Genomic DNA, 24,759 nt, shown 5'->3' on the forward strand with positions numbered 1-24,759 from the left:
TGCACCTGCTAGCCCCCTGCCCGAATGTTCCCTCCCAGCTATCTGCCTGCTTGCTCATTGCCTTACTTCATTCAGGACTCACTCACACGTCACTGTCAGGTGAACCTTGCCAGCGACCAGTAACACACGCTTTCTAAAGCCAGCCACTGAAACTGACCCTTTTATTCCTGTTTTATTAATATCCCCAAGTTGAACTTTAGGAAATTTGATGAGTTTACCTAAAGCCTTATTGATGATACATACATTTTTATTTAAAAGGGCAAGGGTAAATGCCGTAACTGTTTCCTTTTGGTTTTGGTTTTGCTTGCTTGTTGTGGTGGCTGTTTTTCCAAATGTCTTCGCTTCTGCCATTCCCTCCAAAATCAAAAGCCATGGAGTTTGTTTCTAAAGACGGCTTGTGGGACAGTTTGTAAAATGAGGCCATGGACTCCATGGAAACTGAGGACTGTAACAAGGTAAGTCAGATAAAAACTCGAGACCCCCTTCCTCCCAAAGTTGGAGCAGTGTGCCCCCAGGTCAGCTGGGAACTACGTCGTAAGTGCTGGGACTCATTGCTTCACTCCACTGTTAAGACAGCCCACAGGAGCTTTTCTTAAAACAGGCCAAAGTTTAAATGTCACACATTAAATCAAAGCGGGTCAGAATAAAGGCACATGCAGCCCTACACAGCCCTACTTTCAGAGCCCTGCTCATAATATAAACACATTCTGGAACCCTTTTAAAGGTGGCAAAGCCCAAAACAAAACATTTCATTCATCTAGAGGTCAAGGCAAATCAGTCTTCGTCAAAACCTCAATAAAAATGAAGTTAAATTCTAGAAAGTTGGACTAGTTGTATTTTTCCCCCACTTTTGACAGCTTACAACCCTAGACATTATATTTAAAACAAATAGAAGAAGCCTCTGAAGGACTGGTACATGTAGAAAACAGAGGGTCGCCGGAGGGGCTGTGGGAGGGGGATGGGCTAAATAGGTGTGGAGCATTAAGGAATCTACTCTGGAAGTCACTGTTGCACTGTATGCTAACTAACCTGAATGTAAATTAAAAAATAAATTTTAAAAAAAAGGAAGCCTCTGAAGGAGAGGGGATGCCTGGGTGCCCCAGTTGGTTAAGTGCCTGACTTTGGCTCAGGTTATGATCTCATGATTTGTGGTTTCGAGCCCTACGTTGGGCTCTGTGCTGACAGCTCAGAGCCTGGAGCCTGCTCTGCATTCTGCTTTGCCTCACTCTCTGCCCTTCTCCTGCTCACACTCTGTCTCTCTCTCTCTCTCAAAAATAAAATAAACATTAAAAAAATTGAAGGATGGAGAGAAATCAGATTGGCTAGTAACCTGAGGACCCAAGGGATGACATGGTGGGGAGTTTCCTGAGTTCTCTTTTCACTTCGTACATCCCTGGCGATTAAGTGCCGAAACACAGCAGCTCAGAAACCGCTTCAAGCACGCCTGCTGTCTGTTACCAAAGGACCGGGAAGGGCGCAGCCTGGCAGGGGTGGAGACCACAGCCTCGGCCATGCAGGCTAACACCACAGCAGCTAGCAGCAGATACCCTTGCCCACGTCCTCTCAGAGGGACACAGAACCAGCCCCGAGAGTCCACGGACGCCCTTTCCCCAGCTGGACCCGATAACCGGAGAGAAGATGGGAAGTCGCAATCATCTGAATAAGCCTTATATCTACAGCATGCTATATCGTCTTTACTGCATGAATATTTTACCTGCTGGTGCAGCCTGGTGGCTCTAATTTCCTGTGTCTACTTGCTTCTAAGACTTACATGCTGATTCAGGCGGAAACATTATGATGCACCGTTTCCATTATGGCGAAGAAACTTTCTCAGGATTGTAGCTGCTAACTACAACCACAAGAGTGAAATCTTGTGTCCCTGGAATTCAAAATTAAGCAGATATATTCTTCTAAATTTATCATAGAAGAGGTAAAAAAAAAAATTAGGTATTTGGGTTTTTTTTTTCTTAATGTTTTAATTGGGAAATCTTCTGCTCTTAGTTTACCCTGAGCCCTAAATATCTTGCTGTCCACACTTGCTGCTTTATACATTATATTAATAAGAATTGCCTTTCGGGGCACCTGGGTGGCTTAGTCGGTTAAGCGTCCGACTTTCGCTTAGGTCATGATCTCGCGGTTCGTGGGTTCAGGCCCCGCGTCCGGCTCTGTGCTGGCTGCCAGCTCAGAGCCTGGAGCCTGTTTCAGTCTGTGACTCCCTCTCTGACCCTCCCCTGCTCGCGCTGTCTCTCTCTCTCTCTCTCCTAGAAATAAATAAAACATTAAAAAAAAAAAAAAAAAGAATTGCCTTTCAAATGCTGAAATGCCACATTAAAGGGAGGGAAAACAATGACTGGAATGCACATTCACCTGATCTTATTTACTAAGACAGGAAGGGAAACGTAGGCATGTTAGAAAGATTTTTCAGCAAGAGTTGGAATCTAAAGGAATTGTTTTAATTAGAAACTTAAATTATTCAGAGCCCATCGGCACGCCTGCCAGCTGCGCTGGACAGTACTGCGGAGCGCCAGTGAGAGGCGGGGAGCAGACGCCTCCCGGGAGGCTCCGTGTGACAGGTGCGCCCCACCAGCCCCCAGCCGCCCAGCCCCAGACACTGGCCTTCTCACCGGAGGCAGCGGTACGGCCTGGAAGCCATGTCATTGGAGGCAGAGGTGGACAGGCGGGGCCAGAGCGCGACAGAAAGAACAGAGTAAATGCCACACACTACCTGCAGCTGAAAGACTTGCTGGCGTGGACTTCTGAGGCCCCGTTGGAGGGAATACCAGAAACCACCGGGACACAAACGAAAAAGAGGGCGCTAAGACCTTCTGTTTGGACAGGGGCTCTCATACTTTGGCTATGCTGACAGTTGGACTCCTTTACTGCTTCTATGCACTGCCCATGCTAGTTTTCGTTCTGTGGCATGCCCGTGCCCCACAACCCTCGCTGTGCAAATGGTTTTGGTTGCAGTAACCACAGATTCGCCAGGGAGAAGTCTCCGGGCATGGAGAGCTCATCGCCGGCGTATGCGATGCACCTACCACGGTGAGGAGGACAGCTCTACGCTACAGGCAGGGAAGCAAATGGGACAGACCTCTAGGACATCAGTCGCATGTGCTGGCTAACTCGAGTAGGGAGGCACAGCCTGGATGGGACAAGAACTTCAACGAGGCCCACCCAGTGGGTCTGCTGTCTGGGGGACCACAGCGGGCACCGTAGTTTCTGGTGAACAAAAATCCAAAGACGATGGTGAGAGATCACTGGCCCAGGCAAATAGGAAGTCACTCCATCCCTAGGGAAGAACTGTCAACAATGAGGAACTGAGAGGCAGACATATTGGTGCCACGGGCCTTAACCTCAACCTGCTCAGAAGCAGAGGTCAGTGTTAAGGGATAAACTGAGGCATCTAAAACATTTTAACAGTCTATTTGAGCATATATGGATTCAGACTGTGCATCACCAAACCGGAAGTGGTTAGGAGTGCTCCGCTAGCAGGAGCTGAGGAGAGGCTTTTATAAAGACAAGGCAGAAGCAGCACAACCGAAGTGTCGAGTGACCATCACTTAAAGCCTGTTTGGCCGCTTGTGATTGGTTGCCCTTAGATTTCGGTTCATAACGTTGAGGCATTTTATAGGCCCAGATTTTGGTTTGCTTACCAGGCCCCGTGACATTAGAGCCACCTACCTCAGTGTAACAGCCTGCTTGGTTAGTTGACTTAACATCCCCAATGGGAGAGGAGCTGCAGAGGCTGAGAATCAGGCAAGCTGGACCTGAGGCAGCCCAGCCTGCCCCCCAGCCTGGAAAATCTGTCCAACCACAAGCTACATTCTTAAATTTGTCCCGGCTCATGCACAACTTTGGATATATTGGTCTCCCTCTTACCAGAGGAGACTAATACGTTAATGACACACAATACATTATCAGATGTTGAACAGCCATGGTGACAACCTCAACCTGCACATGAGCAGGGCGACATGACACCTTCATGGGTGTTAGAATCCCAGATTTGGGACTGATAAAATTTACAAAATAAAAAGGCAGCTTGCAACATCATTACTCTGGACACAGAATTGGCTGCTACTATAAGCTGCTAGGTGCTACCCTGCTTTCCTGAAAACTCTCATCCTTCATAGTGAAGCAACCGCTCGGAACTTGGCCTGCATCTCGAAAAGCCTGTCATGCTCTTAAATCACGGAAGCATTTTTATGCTCTATAACCATCTCCACATTTGGAAAAAGATAATTTCATGCTCAGAAAAGATTTCTTGTCATGCTTCTGTTAATATATATATATATTTTTTTTTTTGAGCAAATTGGGGAGTGAGGAGTGTGAGAATAATGGAAATATTCTTTAAAACAAATCTTGCTGGCCACCCTACGGTTCCCATGGTTCGTGTCTTCCTGATAGCATATTGAAATTTCACTAGCACCTTTGGGAGTCCGAAAAGTGCTTAATTATCGTAAGCCACTAATACTCCTTTTATAGGTGTTTCATTCTGTGTTCCTCTTGTAGGCTGTCAACAGCTCCTATCAGGTGGTGTTTAGCACCATGCTTAAAGAAATGGCTGCTCGCCAACAACTGGAAGAGGATATTGACGTCCCCGTGACTGGGATTCTGGAGAGTGAAACCAGGAGGAAACTGAGAATTCTGTAAGTGACTGGAGAGATCAAGCTATTGGTCAGTGGGTTCAAGTAGGCCAGAGGTGGTAGCAGGGAGAGTGTAAACTGGGCCACCAGAGCAAAGAGCAAGGCCAGGGCCAGGCCGGTCCCCTGAGCCAAAGAGCAAGCCCAGAAGCAAGAGCAGCTCAGGGGGAAGATGGACAGAATGATCTGGTTGCCAAGGAAATCTACAAGCACGGGAGGTACAGGAGAGGATCAAAGGCTGGCAGTGACAGCGGTCGGAGATACGAGGCAGGACAAGTTTTGGAGCTACCATGAACTTATACAAAAGTCTGGGGACAGAGCCCGGGCCTTTCTTTTAAGAGAGGGGACAACGGGGAATCCAGATCTTGGGCATCTGCTGAGAAATTCCCCAGCTCCGTCACAGGCTAGCTGATGCTTTGCCATGCTCCCTGGAGTGGGAAAGCCATGAGCTGCACTGACCTGCGAGTCATGGCCAGAGTCCCCATTTGGAATGGGGAATGATAAGGCTATTGCAGACTGTTGCTGGCACAAAATCTTTCTAGTTGTCATGGTCCCAGGTCACAAAATGTCCCCAAACTCCATTTGTACCTCCAGAATGGAGGTGGAAACTGGATTTTAATTTATCCAACTATCAGAAACCTTAGTGAGCAAGGTGCATGCTCAGGTCTCCTACAAGTCTATGGCAGACGCTGGCAGTGACACGGAGGAACAAGCTGTGAGGGCACAGGGTGCCCTGTATAACCTCCTTGATGAGTTGACACTTTCACAAAAACCAAGAAGAGAGGCTGACTGCCAGCAACTTCTGCTTTGGGCTCAGTAGAGTCCTGGGGCCACAGACCCCCGAGACTTCTCTAGGAAAGGAGAAGGCAAAATCCACAGGGCAAAACACCAAGATTATCCAAGCTTTCAGATCCCTGCACAGCTACAAAAACAAATGCAAAGTAACTTTCCTGTAAGTTATCGAGCCCCGTACATGATGCTTCTCCACCTATTCCATCCCGTTTAAGCCTATAACCAAGGTTCGTTCTAATCCCATTGCACTCAGCAGATTTCCTGAGCACCTACTATGTGCCAGTCTCCTGGGTGCTGATCTATAGAATAGCGTGTTATCTCAGAGCCTCTGCCATTAAGGAGCCAGCTGGCAAGAATAGGTAGGCAAAGGTGGGCCAAGTGCCAAGGGAGGAACTTTTCCAAAATGGCCTTGGGTGCCCCTGGCTGGATCCCCTCTCCGGAACTGAACCCTCGAGTACATTTGGCATCCTGCTCTGGCCCTGCAGGTCAGGCTTACCCCCATCTCCAGTTTGGTCCTTATCCCCTCACAGATGATGGCAGGCTAGGTAACCGCTTCAATTCCATTCAAAGTGCTTGCAGATGAAACAAATATCATTCAATACAAATGGGCCACAAAGAGCTCATTCTCAAGTTCCACCATTACTTCTAAAGTACAAACAGTAAAGCTGCTCTCTGCCAGGCAAAACAGCACAGCCCTTTCCAGCAAAAGGTATTGGCTTCCTGGGGTTTCTCAGGATTAATGATTGCACTCTCCTTAAGGAATCTGAACTGGGAACTTAAAATCCATCATGTCAAAGGCCTTCTTCTCAGATCTAATTAATCCTGGGAAGCTCACTCCTTTCAGTACATTCCCTTTCAAAGGGGCTCTGATCTGAGAACCTAGAAACACAGCTGTCCCTGGAGACCACCCTTATTTCGAAGCCATTGAAATCCCAAGATGAGTTGCTTTGTCTATTCACATGAGAGAGGGGTAAGGGCTTGATTATTTTGAAGAGCAGTACCTCGGTGTGGCTTTCATGATAAGTCATTTTGAACGAGAGTATTTGAAATTTTCCCACTAAACACTAAGGGCTTTCAAGTGACTCTGTCTAGTTCACAGATGGTGCTGTTTTTCCCAGCTATTTCCAAACATAACCTTCACTGGGATACGTACAAGCCATATAAAAAATCAGGCAGCACAAGCTTAACTCATAGAGCTAGTCTCACACTTGGACCTTCCAGCTAGTTCCCAATATGACCCTTGTTGAATTTATTTAGAAGGATTTGGGTGTCAGCCTACAGTCCAGGAGGGAAACACTGAGTCACCACCATGTACTGTCCCTTTATTCCTGAGTACTGCCTGGAAGAAAAAGAGCCCCTGAAAGCAGAGGCATGGGCCCGGGTTTTCAACAATAGAAACACTTAGCAGGCTCTAGCACTGTCTACACTGGGAAGCATGCCACGTAAACATCAATCCAAGATAATTCACGTTCTCTTTAGGTTGAAGAAAAATTTTGGAAAATACAAGCAAACAATCCTCTGGATTTTGAAGAAACGTGAAAGTAAGGACCACTCTCCCTTTTTTCCATCCTGTGATATGACCTCTTAGCTTCTGCCATGTGCCCTAAAGGGGGCAGAAAGGCTCATTGCCTAACGGGAGTACCTACTAGACTAGCAAGGTCCTAGCTGCCCGGGATAAAATACCAAGCAAGATGGATACAGTCTGGGACCCCTTATCCTTTTGGGGGTTGCGGGGTGTGGGTAAGGACAGAAAAGAAAGCCAGGGATTCGCGTATGGAATGGTTAAGTGCTATGGTAGGAAGAGGAGGCCATGGAGCCCCATACGAAGGAATCTAACCTAGATTTGAGGGGCTACTTAGAGCATTAACGCAAGGTTTACCAGATACTGAAGGCATCTGAGGTCCAGCTGTTAATATTTTCCAGTCATGGTGGTTGCCAGTGTTTTTAAGTCTAATCGTGCAGGGGCGTCTGGGTGGCTCAGTTGGTTAAGCGTCTGACTCTCGATTTTGGTTCAGGTCATGATCTCAGGATCATGAGATTGAGACCCACTTCAGGCTTCACGCTGAGCATGGAGTCTGCTTAAGATTTTCTTTCTCCACCCCCCCCCTGCCCCTCCCCTGCTCTTTCTCTTTCTCTCAAATAAACAAACTCTTCGGGAAAAAAAGGCTAATAATGGAAAACTTGGGCCAAGAGCATAAACCATGAGGCTGCTTCATTCAAAGACTCGAAGCCACCACATGGGATATCTTTCGGATTACTAGATCCAACTAACCCAGAAATGTCAATGGTAACCATGGCAGGCAAAGCTAACCAGTCCTGGTACTTTTTCTCCCTGAGCCAGGGCACAGACTCAGGCTCTATCCCAAGACCATGTTCCAGCCCCCCGCAACACCAATTTCTGCCCCTGATCTAACTCTTAGGGAGTAACTTCTCTGGACTAGGTATTTTCACACACTCTGTTTCAAATGAACCTTCATAACTGCGCAAAGCAGGATATAGAAGCTAAGGTTCAGGAAGGCTAAAGGACTCACCTGAGGTAACCCAGCCATAGTGTGGGCACAGCCACGTTCTGCCCAAGACCTCCAAGGCCAAACCTGGAGCTCACCCCTTCTCATGTTCAATGAACAACAAAAGGCTAGTGTTTCTGGGGAAGAAAAAGTGGGGTCCTTCTAAGCCTCGGTCTTGTGTCCTCACTGGAGTCAGGAGACAAGAAGAAGGAATTACTACCTTTGGTTTTCAGGGTGGGGATGCCCTGCATCCCACCAAGAAGCACACAATGGGGTGCCCCCAAATCAAGGAGGGGGGTCAGAAGCTCAGCAGCTGAGGGGCGCCTGGGTGGCTTAGTCAGTTAAGCGTCCAACTTTCGCTTAGGTCATGATCTCGCGGTTCGTGGGTCCCAGCCCCACGTTGGGATCTGTGCTGACTGCCAGCTCAGAGCCTGGAGCCTGCTTCAGTCTGTGACTCCCTCTCTCTCTGACCTTCCCCTGCTCACGCTGTCTCTCTCTCTCTCTCTCCTAGAAATAAATTTAAAAAATAAAAATAAAAAAAAAAGCTCAGCAGCTGAAAACACAATAAACAGCTATTCCACTTATTATGCTATACTTATCTACTCACATTTCTGTTCCCTCTGGGTTGTAGATGCCTATGTCTTTTCTTACTTGGCACCTTAGTAAGGCACACAGTAGGCACTCAGTAAGTGTTTTTGTTGTTTTTGATGGATGTTGCCATGCATGTTTTAAATCATGTAGGATGCATGATTTTTTTGCCCCTTTTGGGCGATTAAGGACTATCTGGATATTCTACTGCCACACATCCAGGATAGAACTTCCAATTAGAGAATAAATAAGATTTAATATGGCTGGATTCCCATAGTGCTTTGCCACTCCCCCTGCCCACTCCCCGCTCCTCTGGGTAATTGAAGTCTAGAAGGTTTGAGCTTTTTATACAAAAAAGCAACACTTCTAATAGATAAAAGGCATCCTCTCCATGTTCTGGTTGTAGCCAGTCCCAAAGAAATCTGCCAGCCTCTTTTGAGATCCAAACTCACTTCTAGGATGCAGACCATTCCGTATTCTACACACACACCATCCTGTTTGCACACTCTGATTCCCAAGCCCAGACTGGCTTCATGAATGTGGGACCTATGATAAGTCACCCAGGGCTCAATACTTTGAAAGGCGCTGTGCTTGGTTTAATGCCCTGTTCTCACTTTCTTAAAATTCTTAATAATTTTAGAACAAGGACCTCTGCATTTTCATTTTGCATGGGGCCTCTCAAATTTGGTAGCCTTTTCTGTTCAGAACCATCTAGTCTGGGAAAAGAGATGGAAGGACATTGAATCATGAGCCATCAAAATTCAAAGCTTCCTGAGTGAAGGCCACTGATACATGGACCCTCTAGTAGGTGGCAAGCACTGTGCAGACATGATTTCACAGCACAGTAAAACTCTGCATTGCGAATAACTTGTTCTGCGAGTGTTCTGCAAGACGAGCAAACATTTCTAATACATTTTCACTTGATAAAGGAGCGATGTCTTGCAGTATAAGTAGTACGTGGTACCGACTGTCACATGATCACAACTGAACCAATGTTTCTTGAAATTCACTTTCACACACGATTGCTTTAGATTACAAGCATGCTTCTGAAAACGAACTAGACTCACAAACCAAAGTTTTACTGAAACTCAGTAGATCTCTCTAGGCATCATTATTCTAACATTTTAAGGGAACTAAGACTCAGAAAGACAGCCGAAAGCCTCCCCCTAATGAGGGTAGAGCCGGATGTATAGCACAAACCAAAGTGTCCATGATTTTAGCATTCTGATGGGGGAAAAAATGAGCATATAAATGTCCTCTTTGTCATTGCCATTTTAGAAATGTTTTCTATTAATTTCTAAGAGACACTCAGGAACAGTGGCCAGGCTAATTCAGCTGTTTCCCTCTGACAAGTCGTTATCATTTGTAAGCAGGCTCCGGAGAAGGAAGGTGCTGCTCACAAGACTGAGATCTGCTTCCAAACTTCTTACACAGGTTTCCAAATGACCCTGCCCTGCCACCTCTGTCTCCTCATGTTCCTGAGGAAAAGCTTCCTCCCTGAGCTCTAATCAGTGACCTCTTTCATTTCAGATGTGCCACAGCCCCAGATTCTCCTGCTGCCCCCACTGCTTGTCTGATGCCCGCCGAGACTCAGCTGCCCTACTAATTTAGTTCCAAAATTCAACTCGTGTAAAACAAAAAAAAAAGTGATAAAAAGAAACTTGTTGCTGTGAAAACTAAGTTGAATGCTTTAAAAAGACCCAAGAAGAAAATAGCTTTTAAAAAAACTACTTTAGGGGTACCTAGGTGGCTCAAGTTGGTTGAGTGTCTGACTTCGGCTAAGGTCATGATCTCATGGTTCATGAGTTCAAGCCCTACGTGGGGCTCTGTGCTGACAGCTCAGAGCCTGGAGCCTGCTTCGGATTCTGTGTTTCCCTCTCTCTCTGCTTCTCTCTCATTCTCAAAAATAAATAAAACATTAAAAAACAAAATAAAACAACTACGTTAAATTACACATGGACAGAACATACGTTAAATGTTGAGGAATATGAAGAATTTTTTAAGTGTGTGATTCCGCAGACTATTTAGAAACTACCGAAACTGAAAATTACAGATAATAAATTATGAATGTGCTTTGAACAAAAGGGATCACAGAGCCCATCATCAGGCCACCCACAAAGGAAAGATCTTGCCCTGCATTTTACAATGGCATACAGGCAACATGTCCAACTCTTAATTTCAGCTCAGGTCATGACGTCACGTTTCCTGAGATTTGGCTCCACATTGGGCTCTATGCTGACAGTGTGGAGCCTGCTTGGGATTCTCTCTCTCCCTCTCTCTCTCTGCCCCTCCCCCACTCACATGTGCTCACACTCTCTGAGTAAATAAACTTTAAAAAATAATAATAAAATGGCATGATAATACGCATTTATGTTTTAAGTTGAAATAACATGTTTGAAGTATGTTTCCTTTTTTTTTTAATGACTCCCCACTTTCGCCTACTTTTTAAATTACCAGAATTAGCAGCCACCCTTGTTAGTGTGTCACCTTCACTCCCCAAAGTCTGGACTGGGTGGTCTTCACCGTGGTATTGCATCTAGCCCTGGGCTGGCACACTGTAAGCATTTGATAAATGTATTTTGAGTGGATGAATGCAAAAACTGAGACACTCAGTTTCTCTGGAATTTCAGCCCCCACACTTCTCTCCAAGAGCTGCTCTTTCTACTACCGGCAGCTTTTGGTATTTGGGGAGAATATGCCCTCAAACTCTCTGAGAAAGACAGATCTAAACTTTCTTTCTCTTTTCTACCAGATTTACTCACTACCAAAACTGCAGACACATCAACTTTCACATTTCAATTATGGCAATCACAACCAGAAGATAAGGAGCCTGTGACAGAAGCCAAAAAAACTCGTCGTGTGGTTCAACGTAAGAAGAAATTAGAAGTAGATACAGAATGGATACAGAACAAGATTGAGGTAAGTATGGCAGTGCATGGGTATTGTTACTTTGTGCAGGGTTTGGGGGGATGAGACACACACACCCCATCAGGGAGTTGTCAGAACTAATATACGGTGTGAATAGAAATGCAGAGGCATGCCTGAGCCTGGGGGTTATGGGTAGATTAACTGAGACTTTTACTAGGGTTCACTGAGACTCTTCTCCCAGCAGGCCCTGTCTTAGGCAACGGGATAGGATTGGAAGGAGGAAAAGGGAAGTATATATTATAATATATAGTCCATCCCCTAATAAATTTAAAATGTCTGTCAAAAATCAACCATGGAGAATGACTGGTTAAGAGGGTTGAGGAGTAGGGTTACCCTAGGCTTGCTCCTACCTCAAACACAGCTAGACAAATAGCAAATCATTCTGAACTCCCAAGAAATTGACCTGAGAACTCAGAGAACACAGCTGCATGTCTACAGGTGGAAAAAAAGCAGCCACCTTATGGAAGGTAGGAATTGCAGAGAGTTGATTCGGGGGAGAAAAGAGCCATAGATGCTGCAGAGGTGAGAGAGGGAAGAGAAAGAGAGAAAGGGTGAAAAAAAGAGTGAAAACACACACAGGGGACTTCACAGAAAAAACTCTTTCCCAAAACTATTGACTGGGGAAAAGGAGAGGGCTTAAATACTGCAAGTTCTTATAAACAGCAGAGTGCAGAGACTGAGTCTGAAGTTTCAGAGGTCAGCGGGCTTACCAGGGTGGCACCTGGCGGTGCTGCAGTGAGAGTGGGCAGCACAGTCTGAGTATCCCCTGGGCTTCCCGGGAAGAAGTGGTTCCCTTGTTGGGAGTGCATTTGGTAGAGGTGATTTGGCCTTTCCACGGGCAAAAGACCTGGTGGGCACCATCAAGCTGCCCTATTCACCAGCATTGGAGCAAAGATGCCCGCAGAGGGCAGTAACCTTGGTGCCAGCTTTCTGCTGCGATTTACCATAGACTCCAAGCCTCTGCACAGTCATGCAACCATTTTCTGGGACAAGCCAGCACCAGCCACAGTGCAGTGAGACTCTCCCCGAGAGGATCAGTGCTGGGCCACACCATGGGGGTCTCTGAAGGTTAGTTTTGAAATATAGCTGTGCCTGAGATAAAACTCAGGAAGGCTGTGTCACCCGGCAGGTGGACAGCTCAAACACACACAGGGTGCAGAAGTCAGGGACACAGAAGGGGTGATTGTTTGCCCATCTGTGAGGGCTTCCTGAGGAGTGGCAAGCACAAGCTCCTTGATCCAGAGATAAGAGAGTGGGGCAAAGTCATTGTCATTCCTTGCGTACCAGCAGTGACCAACCTCAGTGAGCTAAACAGCATGGTCAAGAGGCGCCCAGGGCCACTATACAAAGCCCCACCCCCTTGCGCTCTTGCGCTCTGCAGATGCATCTCCACTAGGGCAAGGCCACCTGAGAATCAGTGCAACAGGCTCCTCCCCCAGAAGACCAGCACAAACCATTCATATGCACTAAGTCTATTGATCATAGAGTGCTGCAAAGCTTCAGCTCTAGGGGAAATAGAATCTAGCTTCCTTTTTGGTTTTTTTTATGTTTAATTTTTAATTATTTAATTTTTATTATATATATATTTTTTGGATCTAGCTTCTTTTAACAAGCAGACCAAAACACAGCTAGGATCTAGATTTTTTTTTTTTCTGGACAAAATGACAAGATGGAGGAATTCACCCCAAAAGAAAGAACAGAAAGTAGAAACCAGGGATTTAATCAATACAGATATAAGATGTCTGAATTAGAATTTAAAACAACAATTATGAGGGTACTAGCTGGGCTTGAAAAATATTTTAAAAAGCATAGACAACACTAGAGAATCCCTTATTCCAGAGATAAAAGAACTAAAATCTAGTCCGGCAAAAATTAAAAATGCTACACCCAAGGTGCAAACCTGAATGGATGCCATAACAGCGAGGATGGAAAAAGCAGAGAAATTAATCAGTGATATAGAAGATAAAATTATAGAAAATAATGAAGCTGAAAAGAAGAGGGAAAGAAAGATATTGTATCATGAAGGTAGACTTAGGGAACTCAGCAAATTTTGAAAATGTAATAACATTTGTATCATAGGAGTCCCATAAGATGAAGAGCAAGAAAAGGGGGCAGAAGGTTTATTTGAGCAAATTATAGCTGAAAACTCCCTAATCTAGGAAAGAACACAGACATTATTATCCAAGAAGCACAGAGAATGCAAATTAAATTACACAAAAACCAGTCATTACCTAGACATATCACAGTCAAGTTCACAAAATACACAGACAAGGAAAGAATCCTGAAAGCAGCACGAGAAAAAAGTCCTTAGCCTAGAAGGGAAGGCGGATCAGGTTCACAGCAGATCTGTCCACAGAAACTTGGCAGGCCAGAAGGGAATGGCAATGTGCTAAATGGGAAAAATATGCAGCCAAGAATACTTTATCCAGCAAAGATAGAAAGATAGAGTTTCCCAGTCAAACAAAAACTAAAGGAGTCTGCAAGAAATATTAAAGGAGACTCTCTGAGTGAGGGGGAAAAGACCAAAGCAACAAAGACTACAAAGCAACAGAGAACATCACCAGAAATACCAGCTTTATAGATAACACAATGACACTAAATTTATATCTTTCAATAATCACTCTGAATGTAAATGGACTAAATGCTCCAATCAAAAGACGCAGGGTATCAGAATGGATTTTTTAAAAATTTATACACTGCCTACAAGAGACTCATTTTAGACCTAAAGACACCTTTATTATTATTTTTTTTAATATTTTTATTTATTTCTAGGAGAGAGAGAGAGACAGCGTGAGCAGGGGAGGGTCAGAGAGAGAGGGAGACACAGACTCTGAAAAAGGCTCCAGGCTATGAGCTGGCAGTCAGCACAGAGCCCAACGCGGGGCTCGAACCCATGAACCGTGAGATCATGACCTAAGCGAAAGCCGGACGCTTCACCGACTAAGCCACCCAGGCGCCCCCTAAAGACACCTTTAGATTGAAAGTGAGTGGATGCAGAAAGATCTATCATGCTAATGTACATCAAAAGAAAGCCAGAATAAATATCAGATAAACTAGATTTTAAAACAAAGACTGTAACAAGACACAAAGAAGGGCATTATATCATAATTAAGGGGTCTATCCATCAAGAAGATCTAACAATTATAAATACTTATGTCCCCAACTTAGAACATCCAAATATATAAATCAATTAATACCAAACATAAAGAAACTCATTGATAATAACATAATAATAGTAGGGGACCTTAACAATAGTGCTGTGCTGATGCAGGTTTATTGACTATAATGGATGCTGAGTGCAGGGTGTAGGTAGTGGGGGAGGCTGTGCATGTGTGTAGGGACAAGAGATGTATGAGAATCTCTGTGCTTTCTGCTCAATTTTGCTGTGACCTGTTCTAAAAATGAAGCCTATTAAAAAAACAATGGTACATTTATAAAAGTGTATATTATACTATACGGATACTATACATAAGTGAAAACATCTCAAAATATTGGAGTCACTCAGAGTGAGCTATCAGGTCTGAAGCTCAAAAAAAGAGGCGCTGAAGTGGGGATTAGGAAGATGTGATGGACTTTACACCTTCTGAATATATAAAGTGAGAATCTACTATGCCCCAGAGCCTCTTCTAGGTGCTGGAGACATAAGGGTGAACGAAACAAAGCTCTTGTGCCCATAGAACTTATGTTCCACTTGAGGAACAGCCAGTGTGTACAGCCCTGTTCAGTGCTGTGTCAGCTATTGTCAGGAACCATGGGCAAAGCAGCATAAGGGGCTCAGGAGTTCCTGACCTGAGAGGAGAGTTGGTCTGCAAAGTATAAGGCAGCTGGGGAAGTGCCATGTGAGTCTACGCATGCCTGAAATGAGGGGCAGAGCAAAGAGTTGCCAAGGCCCTGAGGCCTTTCCTCAAGGACAGCTGTGGGAAAGTGAGAAGACTGGTGAATGTGCTCAGATGCCCTGTTCAGACAGAGCCTTGTGGGTCAGAGTAAGACTTCAGATTTTATCCCAAGGAAGATATAAAGTCATGAGAGGATCTGGAGCAGGGAAGGAACATCATCTGATTTATGCTCTAGAAGAATCTTTCTGGCTGTGTATGGAGAAGAGATTTAACAAGGCAAGAGTAGAGGCAGAAAGTTCAGCCGAGAGCCAGGGCATTAATTCAGGTGAAAGATGACGGGCATCTCAATTAGAGTAATGGCAGTAGAGGTGTTGGAAAGCAGTACGATTTGGGGTAATTTTTGAAGAAAGAATCAAAAAGGCTTCCTGTTAAATTGGAAGTAGGATGTGAGAGAAAGAGAAGATAAAAGGATATATCTAATTCTGGCCTGAGCAACTGAGTAAATCCTATGTTACTACTTACTAAATTGTAGAACTCAAGCCTAATCGAACCTAACATTTGTGTAACACTATGCAGGTTATTAAACACTTCTATGTGTAATGTAAACTTAGCTTTTCTCAACAATCTCATGGGATATGTATGGTATTAACTATCATTACTGTACAGTTGAAGAAAGTGAGACCCAAAAAAATGTAAATACTGTCACATGGACCTAGAGGCTATATTAGCCAGGACAACGCTCATTACTTGCTGAAACAAACAGCTCCCCAAGCTAACAGGCTTAATAACCAGATACATATTTCTTGCTCATGCCATATATGATTAAAGTCTCATAGCTCTCTTGAGGGGCTCTCCTCAAGTCTGGCTCTTGGGGATCAGGGCTCCTTTGTGGTGGGTCTCTGCCATCTTGAAGTCCTTTGCATCCTGTTGCATGGACAGGAGTGAAGTCAAGGTCTAGGCTTAAATTCTACCAGCCAAACAAGTCACATGACCCCACCTAGATGCAAGAGAACTGGGAAATGTATTTCTGCTGTGTGTCCAAAGGAAAATGAAAACAGTTTACATTAAGGGGATGAGAATCCAAACATCTTAAATAAATAAAACTTTAAAAAAAAAAATTAAAAAAAAAAGTGACGAGGGTTGCTTCACCTTGTGGCAAAAGTAGGAAAGAACTGGAAACCAATACTGTCAACCAAGGTATGACTCTTCCAGCCTCCAGAGAAGGAATGGAAAGTTCAGTCTCCCTTCATCTCTTGGGCCTGCATGAAGAAGGGAGTCAGTGGACCGGCCAGAACTCCTGCAGATGGAGAAATGGAGGGAAAGCCAGGGGACTCTCCAGATTGTACCCAACAATGAATGGTAAGGGTGTTGGAAGCCCTCATAAGGCTTCAGCTGCCTCACCTCCAATATATCAGTGAAACCTTCCTTGGCTTCTTACTCCAGCTGGGCTGGTGAACTCCATGTTCCCCATAATCCCTCCCCTGACCTGCCTCAGAGTTTTGCTCTGGCAGCATCTGTCCCCCAACCAATCTTAAATGTCCTTGCAGCCAAGGGGAAGTTTCTCACTAAGTGATCAAAGCAGAGGTCCCTTCCTAATCCACCCCACACATGGGGCCATCCAAAAGGGCCATGAGGAGTGGAGCATTCGGCTGTTTTTGTTTTTACAAATGAGCAATCAATTCCAGGTAGCTTGCTGAGTCAGGTAGCACTGTTTGTAAGTGTGTGCAGGCGTGCAGGCAGGAGAGCGTGGAGCCAGCCACTCCACAGCAGGCAGGGAGAGCTCAGGGACAGACGGCCACAGGGACAGCTCAAGGATGGATGGCGACAGGGACACCTTGAGGATGGATGGCCACAGCGACAGCTCAGGGACAGACGGCCGAAGGGAGAGCTCAGGGATGGACAGCCACAGGGAGACAGCTCAAGGACAGACGGCCACAGAGAGACGGCTCAGGGACCAGATGGCCATTCTCTCATAGCACAGGGCCCTGCTTGTGAGGCAGTTTCCTTTCTAGTAGAACTGAGCTCCTAGTCTCATACCCTGTCCCCAAGCAAATGGTGATGAGATTTAGGCTTTTAGATAAGCCACTTATTAGATAACTCTCAGTGAGAGAAAATGTGACAATTCCTCCTCTGTGTCAGAGATTGTGCTTTGCCCGTGGGGTCTTCATCACTAGGAAAATATCATTACATGACAATTGAATTTGACAGGCAGAAAGCCTCTCAAGAAAGTCTGGCTTTCAGGGAGCGTTTAAAAATAAGACCTAAAATACAAATATCCTCTCCCATGAGCGATATCTAGAAGCTTCTTACAGACCATCAGGAACAAACCAACCCCAGATGTCTTTACAAAGCACCTTTTTTAGGTTAAAAAAGAAAAGGACCGTGATTTGTAGACTAAATGTGGGCAGCGGCTGGGAGCTTACTGGTTGGAGGCAGGGACACAGCTGGACTCTGGCTCTCCTCTCACTGGATAACTTTGTCTAAGTCATTTAGCCTCATCTTCAAGGGAGATCATGATGGCGCCTACTTGTAGAATGCTCACACTGTGCTGTGCTCAGCACCGTGCTGGGTGTGGGGATGGGGTCAGTTTTCAGATCTTTGTCACTTCACAGAGTGGTTTTCACTCTGATGCCCAGGTTCCCGGACATTCCAAGACCTGCCCTAAAGAGCCCACTGCCCCAGCTCCTCAGACAACTAGATCTTTTTCTTTCATCATCTTAGATTTGGGCATTCTGTCGTAAGCTTTCTTTCTTTCTTTTTTTTTTTTTAAATTTTTGTAATGTTTTTATTTTATTTTTGAGAGACAGAGAGCGAGCGGGGGAGGGGCAGAGAGAGAGGGAGACACAGGATCTGAAGAAGGCTCCAGGCTCTGAGCTGGCTGTCAGCACAGAGCCTGATGCGAGGCTCGAACCCACGAACTGTGGGATCATGACCTGAGCCAAAGTTGGACGCTTAACTGACTGAGCCACCCAGGCGCCCCTGTTGTAAGCTTTCTTAAATAAACGGGTCTTCAACTGTGGAAAATAATAGTTGGGGCACCTGGGTGGCTCTGTCATTTGAGCATCCAACTCTTGATTTAGGCTCAGGTCATGATCTCATGGTTTGTGAGTTCAAGCCCCTCATCGGGCTCTGTGCTGACAGTGCAGGGCCTGCTTGGGATTCTCTCTCTCCCTCTCTCTGCTCATCCCCAGTGTGCTCATGCGTGCACTCTCTCTCTCAAAAATAAATAAATAAACATGTAAAAAATAATAATGCTAGTCAGAGAACCACTAATCTGAGTTCCAGTTAGAGTGAGGTGGGATACTAGATGACCCCAAAAGCCTTCCTGCTGCAAACATCTGGGAAATGTAGATGAATCGTAAAAAGCATCAGAAACACAGAGCAGAGTGTGTAAGGGAGTAAGAAAAATAGTCAACACCAGAAATAGAGATACCGAACACCAGAAGGGTGAGATGAGGAGCCAGTGTGGGAAGCTGGGGGGGGGGGGGGAGGTGGGGGGAAGAAGTGTGCTGGGGAGGGAAGAGCGAGAGGCCAGAGAACAGCACGTCCTGATAATCCAGGAGCTTGCGTTTTAATGCCCAGATGGGAACACAAGACAAGGACATATGTCCTTCTCAAAGAAATAGCTACAATAATAGATGACACACTGGGCCACTAAGCAAGTCTCAGCAAACACTAAACAGCTGATATCACACAGACTATGCTCTCTTACCCCGGGGAAATTTAATTAGTAATAATAAACATCTCCAAAAGCATCTTCTGCATTTGCAGATTTAAAAACACACTTGTAGGGGTACCTGGGTGGCTCAGTCACTTGAGCATCCGAATTCGGCTCAGGTCATGATCTCGCGGTTTGTGGGTTTGAGCCCCGCATCGGGCTCTGTGCTGACAGCTAGCTCAGAACTTGGAGCCTGTTTCGGATTCTATATTTCCCTCTCTCTCTGACCCTCCCCTGCTCATGCTGTCTCTCTCAGAAATAAATAAAACACTAAAAAAATAAAACTAAAAAATGAAAACACATTTGAAAATAACATGTATGTCAGAGAAGAGATTATATTGGAAATTTGAAAATATTTAGAGTGGAATGAAAGGTAAACACCTGTATGCATGGGAACAGCTAAAACAGTATTTCTAAAGAAGTGCTACAGCTTTAAATGCTTATATTAAGAAGGAGGATCATGAAGAAGAAGAAAGACGAAAACCAGCAAGCTCAATATTCAATTCAAGGAATGAGAAAAATAAAATAGAGTAATACAGAAGACCCACAGGAGTATATAAATGATCCTAGTAAGACTAAAAATTGATACAATGGAAAACAAAGAAATAGTAAAAGAAACCAAAAGCCACTCTCTAGACTGACTAGTAAAATAGGCAAATCTTCAGGCAAGGTTTATCCAGAAAAAAGAGAGAGAGAGAGAGAGAGAGAGAAGATAGACAGAATATAAAGAAGGAAGACAATGTCATAACTATAGAGACAATACAAGGTTTTTTTTTTATCACTATATGACAATCATAGGACAATAAATTTGAAAATTTACCTAAAATGAACAATTCTCCAGAAATATATATTCACTAAAACTGACTCAAGAAGAAATAAAAAAACAGAGTAACACCAATGTTATGGGTTGGATTGTATCCCCCTAAAAAGCTATGTTTAAGTCCTAACCCCTGGTGCCTCAGAATGGAATGCCGTTCGGAAAAATTGGTCTTCATGGATGTAGTTAAGACAAGGTCATGCTGAAGTGGACCTAATCCAGTACAACTGGTGTTCTTTCAAGAAGAAGAACCAGACACATGTGGCCGGGTGAAGACACAGACACATAGGGGATGCCATGTGATTCTGGAGGGGACACTACAGCCATGCCCAGGCAAAGAGCAACGGGGCTCACAGGTCATCACCAAAACCCAGGAGAGAGGCATGAAAGAAATTCTTCCTTGGAGGCTCCAGAAAGAACTAGCCCTGCTGACGTCTTGATTTCAGACTTCCGGCCTCCACAACTATAAGAGAATAAATTTCTAGGGTTTTAAAGTATCCAGTTTGTGTCACTTTGTTATGGCAGCCTCTGGAAACAAATACAACCAATTACCATTGGAGTCACCAAATAATAGTTTTATTATTATAAACACACACACACACACACACATACACACACACAGAGCAATCCATTTCACCCTCTTCATCACATAGACAAGTGAACCGAGGCCCTGCGAGGTTTCCTATCCAGAATCGCCAGCACGATGGCAGTAGTGATGGGGGGTAGTGATGGCGGGCGTCCAGAGAGTACACAGATCGCAAGCACTCTAGTGACAATACGAGGCTCTGAATTGGGACAATCAGCCCCTGTGCACTTTTTATAAGCTCGTCTTCTCTCCCCAGGTGCATCAAGGTGATGGAAAGTTAATTCTCTACCCCAGTGGGACTGTCTTCCAAATTATCTTTCCTGATGGATCAGGCCAAATACAGTATCCACTGATGCCCAGAGACGCTCATATTGACACACGTGCCACCCAAAAAGTTTGTGGTTCGGGGCTGGAGCATGGGTTTTCCTCTCTGCCTTTCCTGGGGGCCCCAAGGGGTGCTTGTGCCTTAACTGTCTTCCAGTTATCCATCGGGAAACCTGGCTATGCTCATCCTCAGTACAGAACAGGGAAAGTTCACATACATCATTGTAGAAGACAGTAAAGAAGGGTGCATCCGGGCCCTCACCAACACCTCTGGCCATGCCACCTTCTACGACGAAGACACAGAAATCTGGTAAGTTCGGGTTATGAGAGCCAAACACCCCTCCCCAAGGAGCGGCAATGTGCTTAAGGCTGGATTCCCAGGCTGCACATCTGTCCTCCCTCACTGGGTAAGTCTCTCTCTCTCTCTCATTCGCTTGTGAATTTGTTTCTCCCACTCGCACGTGTTGCAAAGGGGGAGATGGGTATCGTGAGGGCAGCGAGGCAGGTCCCCAACCTCAGGGAAGGCACTCTGTCCTTGGTGCCATTGCTTCCTCCCGCCACGGACTCATGGTGTCCCCTTCCATGGGCTCCACCTCCTCCATACTTCTTGAGAGTCAAAGCTGGTGAGAACTGCCTTAGGAAACCCCTGTGTTCCGGTGCCTCAGAGAGGCGGGTGTGCTGCGTGCTTTGGAGGCCTCTGTACTGTACACAAAACCCAAACTTGTAAATATCTCATTGTAACTGAACTTACTTCTTAAGTTCCCATTTCTGGCGACAGTGGGAAACTTCATCCCTCCAAATCAAGGTAATACAGCCACTTCAAAACCTTTCTCTATCTTTTTAGGGTAAGTACCCAGTTTTTTCAGGATTTCCCGCTTCCTCTCCCTACTAAGTAGTCACGGAGTGGGAAATGCCTACTGTCTTGCATCAACTTTATACTGCTTTTCTGCTTGAGAGGCAGAATCAGACTTTCATTTTTACTTCCAAAATTTTGTTTTCACTCTCCTGCCCTTGGTTTTTAAAAACATTTTCTTAAATATTCTTTTGGTTGTTTTGTGTGTGTGTGTGTGTGTGTGTGTGTGTTTGGGCTTTTTCCTTTATTTTTTGGCGCTTTTTTGAGGTTTGTTTTTTTTTATTTTAAGTGTATTTATTTATTTTGAGACAGAGAGCGAGGGTCAGAGAGAGAGAGGGAGAGTGAGAATCCCCAGCAGGCTCCACACCATCAGTGCAGAGCCTGATGTGGGGCTCGATCTCATTACCTGAGCTGAGATCAAGAGTCAGACGCTAAACCCACTGAGCCACCCAGGCACCCCTCTTCAGGTTTTTTTAAAACACCATTTCCTAGTTGACAACTTGTTCTCAGAGGTATCTGCCTTGCCCTGGGGTCTTTTGCGCAAAAAGCAATGCCTGAAAGGTAGAAGAAGCTACTGGATACCAAGAAGCACCAAGTAGCAGGGGCAAGAAACTTAGCCAATTATCTCAAATCATTACCTGGCTACATTCAGTAGGGCCTATTCTCCCCAGTGACACTTACTTTTAGGGCCAGAAGAGACCATAGGGAAATCCAGGAACTACCTTTAGTTCCTTGATGAAGAAACTTAGGCTCGGAGACTATAAGGGGCTCGTTCAGAGACAAACATAAAATTACGGGCAAAAAGTTTTACGACATTTTGACTTAGCCTAAAATTAAGCACTTTTAAAAAATTCTCCAATAAGGCATGCAAGAGACCCCACATCTTATCCCTGAGTCTCAGCCCATCAAAGCCCAATGGGAAGGATGATGCTCTCACACTGGGGAAGGGCCGACCCCCACCTTCCGGATTCACATTCTGTCAGTCCGGGGTGGAGCCTGGAGATCTGCATTCCTTAAAAGCTTCCCAGGTGGTTGTGCAGGGGGGTGGGATGGGAGCCCAGGCCAGGAGGAAAGAGAAAGGGGAGGAGGCAGAGGAGGGGGCAGGCCTGCCTTCGCCTGGGAGAGGCTCTGTCCCGCACACAAGGGCCAAGCACCATGGTTACCTGATCCCTTCTCGGTCTAGGTTGAGCCTGAGCCAAAACCTGGGCTACTACTTCCCCAAAGACAAACACCAGAAGGCCTGGAACTGGTGGAATCTGAATCTCCATGTCCACGCGCCGCCTGTGCAGTCCATCTCCTTGAAAATCAACCGGCACATCAAGGTACAAGTAAGGAGCCAGGAAGAGATCACCTTCTGCTTCAGCCACCAAAAGAAGCACATCCGCTTAAACCTGGGCACCAGGTACAAGGTAAGGCCTCACCTCCCTCTGCCGGTCCATGCCGGTCCATGCCACCGGCCTCTCCCTGGGCCACATTCTACATCTCTGCAGCCCACAGAGAGACAAGGCCGCCTTCGCTGACCTGATGCTTGACCACAACAGACACAGTCAGTCACTTCCGAGCACTTGGGATTTGGAGCCGAGGAGCCAGACAGCCTCAAAGAGCTCAGACACAAAAGCAAAGATGTCGACACCCATTAGTTCACCTGAGACTCACAACAGCCCCGTCAGTTGGCAGGGACACACACAAGGGGGACCTTATGTCCTCAGTCCTGCCGGGGGTGTCCTCATCTCCCTTCCCCAAACACACTCATCTCGAAACAAATAAGCTCCGGGGAGTTGAAGATGCACCGCCCAAGCCAGGCAAGAAAGCAGCAGATGAATTGATGTCCCCGGGCTGCCACAGCAAGTTACCACCAGTCGGGTGGCTTACAACACAAACTCGCCCTCTCACAGCTCTGGAGGCGGGATGTCTGGAGTGCAGGGAGCAGCACGGCCACGTTCCCTCTGAAGGCTCTAAGGGACAGTCCCTCCTTGCGTGTCCCAGCTTCTGGTGGCCCCTTTTGCTGGCTTGTGACAGCATCGCTCCAACCTTCCCCCTTCACACAGCTTCTTCACTGGGTCCATCTGTGTGTCCAGTCTCCCTCTCCTTTCTCTAGAAAGGACCCCCGACACTGGACTCAGGGCCCACACTCAGTCCAGGATGACCTCATCCTGAGATCCTTCACTTAATTACATCTACTAAAACACTGTTTCCAAATACAGTTACCTTAACAGGTACAGGGGATTAGGACTCAGTCATAGCTTTTGGGGGACACAGTCAAACCCGCTACAAATGGGGAGTGTGTACCCTGCGGTCCTGACCGCAGAAGGTAGGCTCAGAAGAAGGGCAGAAGACGGCAGAAGAAGGGCAAGAAGGTAGGATCCTGAGACCCTTCCCTAGGACCAGAGTGCGGGAGAGGAATAGGGTGTCCTTGCCCCCTCCCCCCCCACCACTGAGACCCACACAAGAGGCTGCTTTTGCTCTGACGCCCCTTCACCATAAGGGTGAAGGGTAAACAGCATAGAAGGCTGTTTACAGACCCACCAGAGAGGCGTTTGACGTCTCTGAAAGAAGGACTGCCTGCCTGGGGAGACAGACAGACAGACATGTTTTCTGGGAGGTGAGCAGACAGAGCAGTAGGTTGACAGACGAAGCAACCGAACAGCAGACTCTGGCAAAATTAAGCAGAACGAAATCACTGGAAAGGAGAGGAGGGAGTGTGGTGGGCTCAGCTTGCCCAGGACTGAGGTGTTTTCCAACTGGGAAAGGTGGACAGCCAGTCACCTGGCCCGTCAAGGCCTGCCATTTTACATGCTGAATAATCATGTCCCAACCTCCTTACCTCCCCCAGGTTTCCCAGACCAGCCGACCTGTCATACATTCGGCCCCCACTGTACCGCGGTGATGAGCTAAGGGAGCAGCTGGGGTGGCGAGGGTGTGAGGACCTGGGCCGCTGGCCTTTGGACAGTTCCGCTGAGGGAGGAGGGCCAGGAGAGGAAGCCGGTGCCCATAAAGGGCAGGTGAAGGCCGGTGTAGGCAGAGTCCAGGAGGCCTGGCTGCCCCAGGGGCTCTGCCAGTGGAGGGTGGGCCTCAAATGAAGCAAATCAGCACACACATGACTCGTCAGCAGGTCCACCGGGGCCGGGCAGCTGGGGGACCCTACAGGCACTACAGGAGGCGCCAGCCCC

The 24,759-nt window shown here is 46.2% G+C and overlaps 1 protein-coding gene across 1 annotated transcript in view; it reads left to right on the top strand.

Annotated features, from left to right (window-relative positions):
* Window positions 1-24,759, top strand: part of ERICH6B (glutamate rich 6B) — a 62,651-nt gene that overhangs the window by 36,716 nt on the left and 1,176 nt on the right. The window contains 7 exon segments of the mRNA XM_039254361.1: window positions 370-455; window positions 4,510-4,646; window positions 6,912-6,973; window positions 11,280-11,446; window positions 20,669-20,754; window positions 20,894-21,046; window positions 22,773-22,998. Coding sequence (XP_039110292.1) covers window positions 370-455; window positions 4,510-4,646; window positions 6,912-6,973; window positions 11,280-11,446; window positions 20,669-20,754; window positions 20,894-21,046; window positions 22,773-22,998 — 917 coding nt within the window.

The sequence above is a fragment of the Hyaena hyaena genome, unplaced genomic scaffold, assembly GCF_003009895.1.
Source record: "Hyaena hyaena isolate Hyena2069 unplaced genomic scaffold, ASM300989v1 scaffold_483, whole genome shotgun sequence".
Classification (NCBI taxonomy): Eukaryota; Metazoa; Chordata; class Mammalia; order Carnivora; family Hyaenidae; genus Hyaena; species Hyaena hyaena.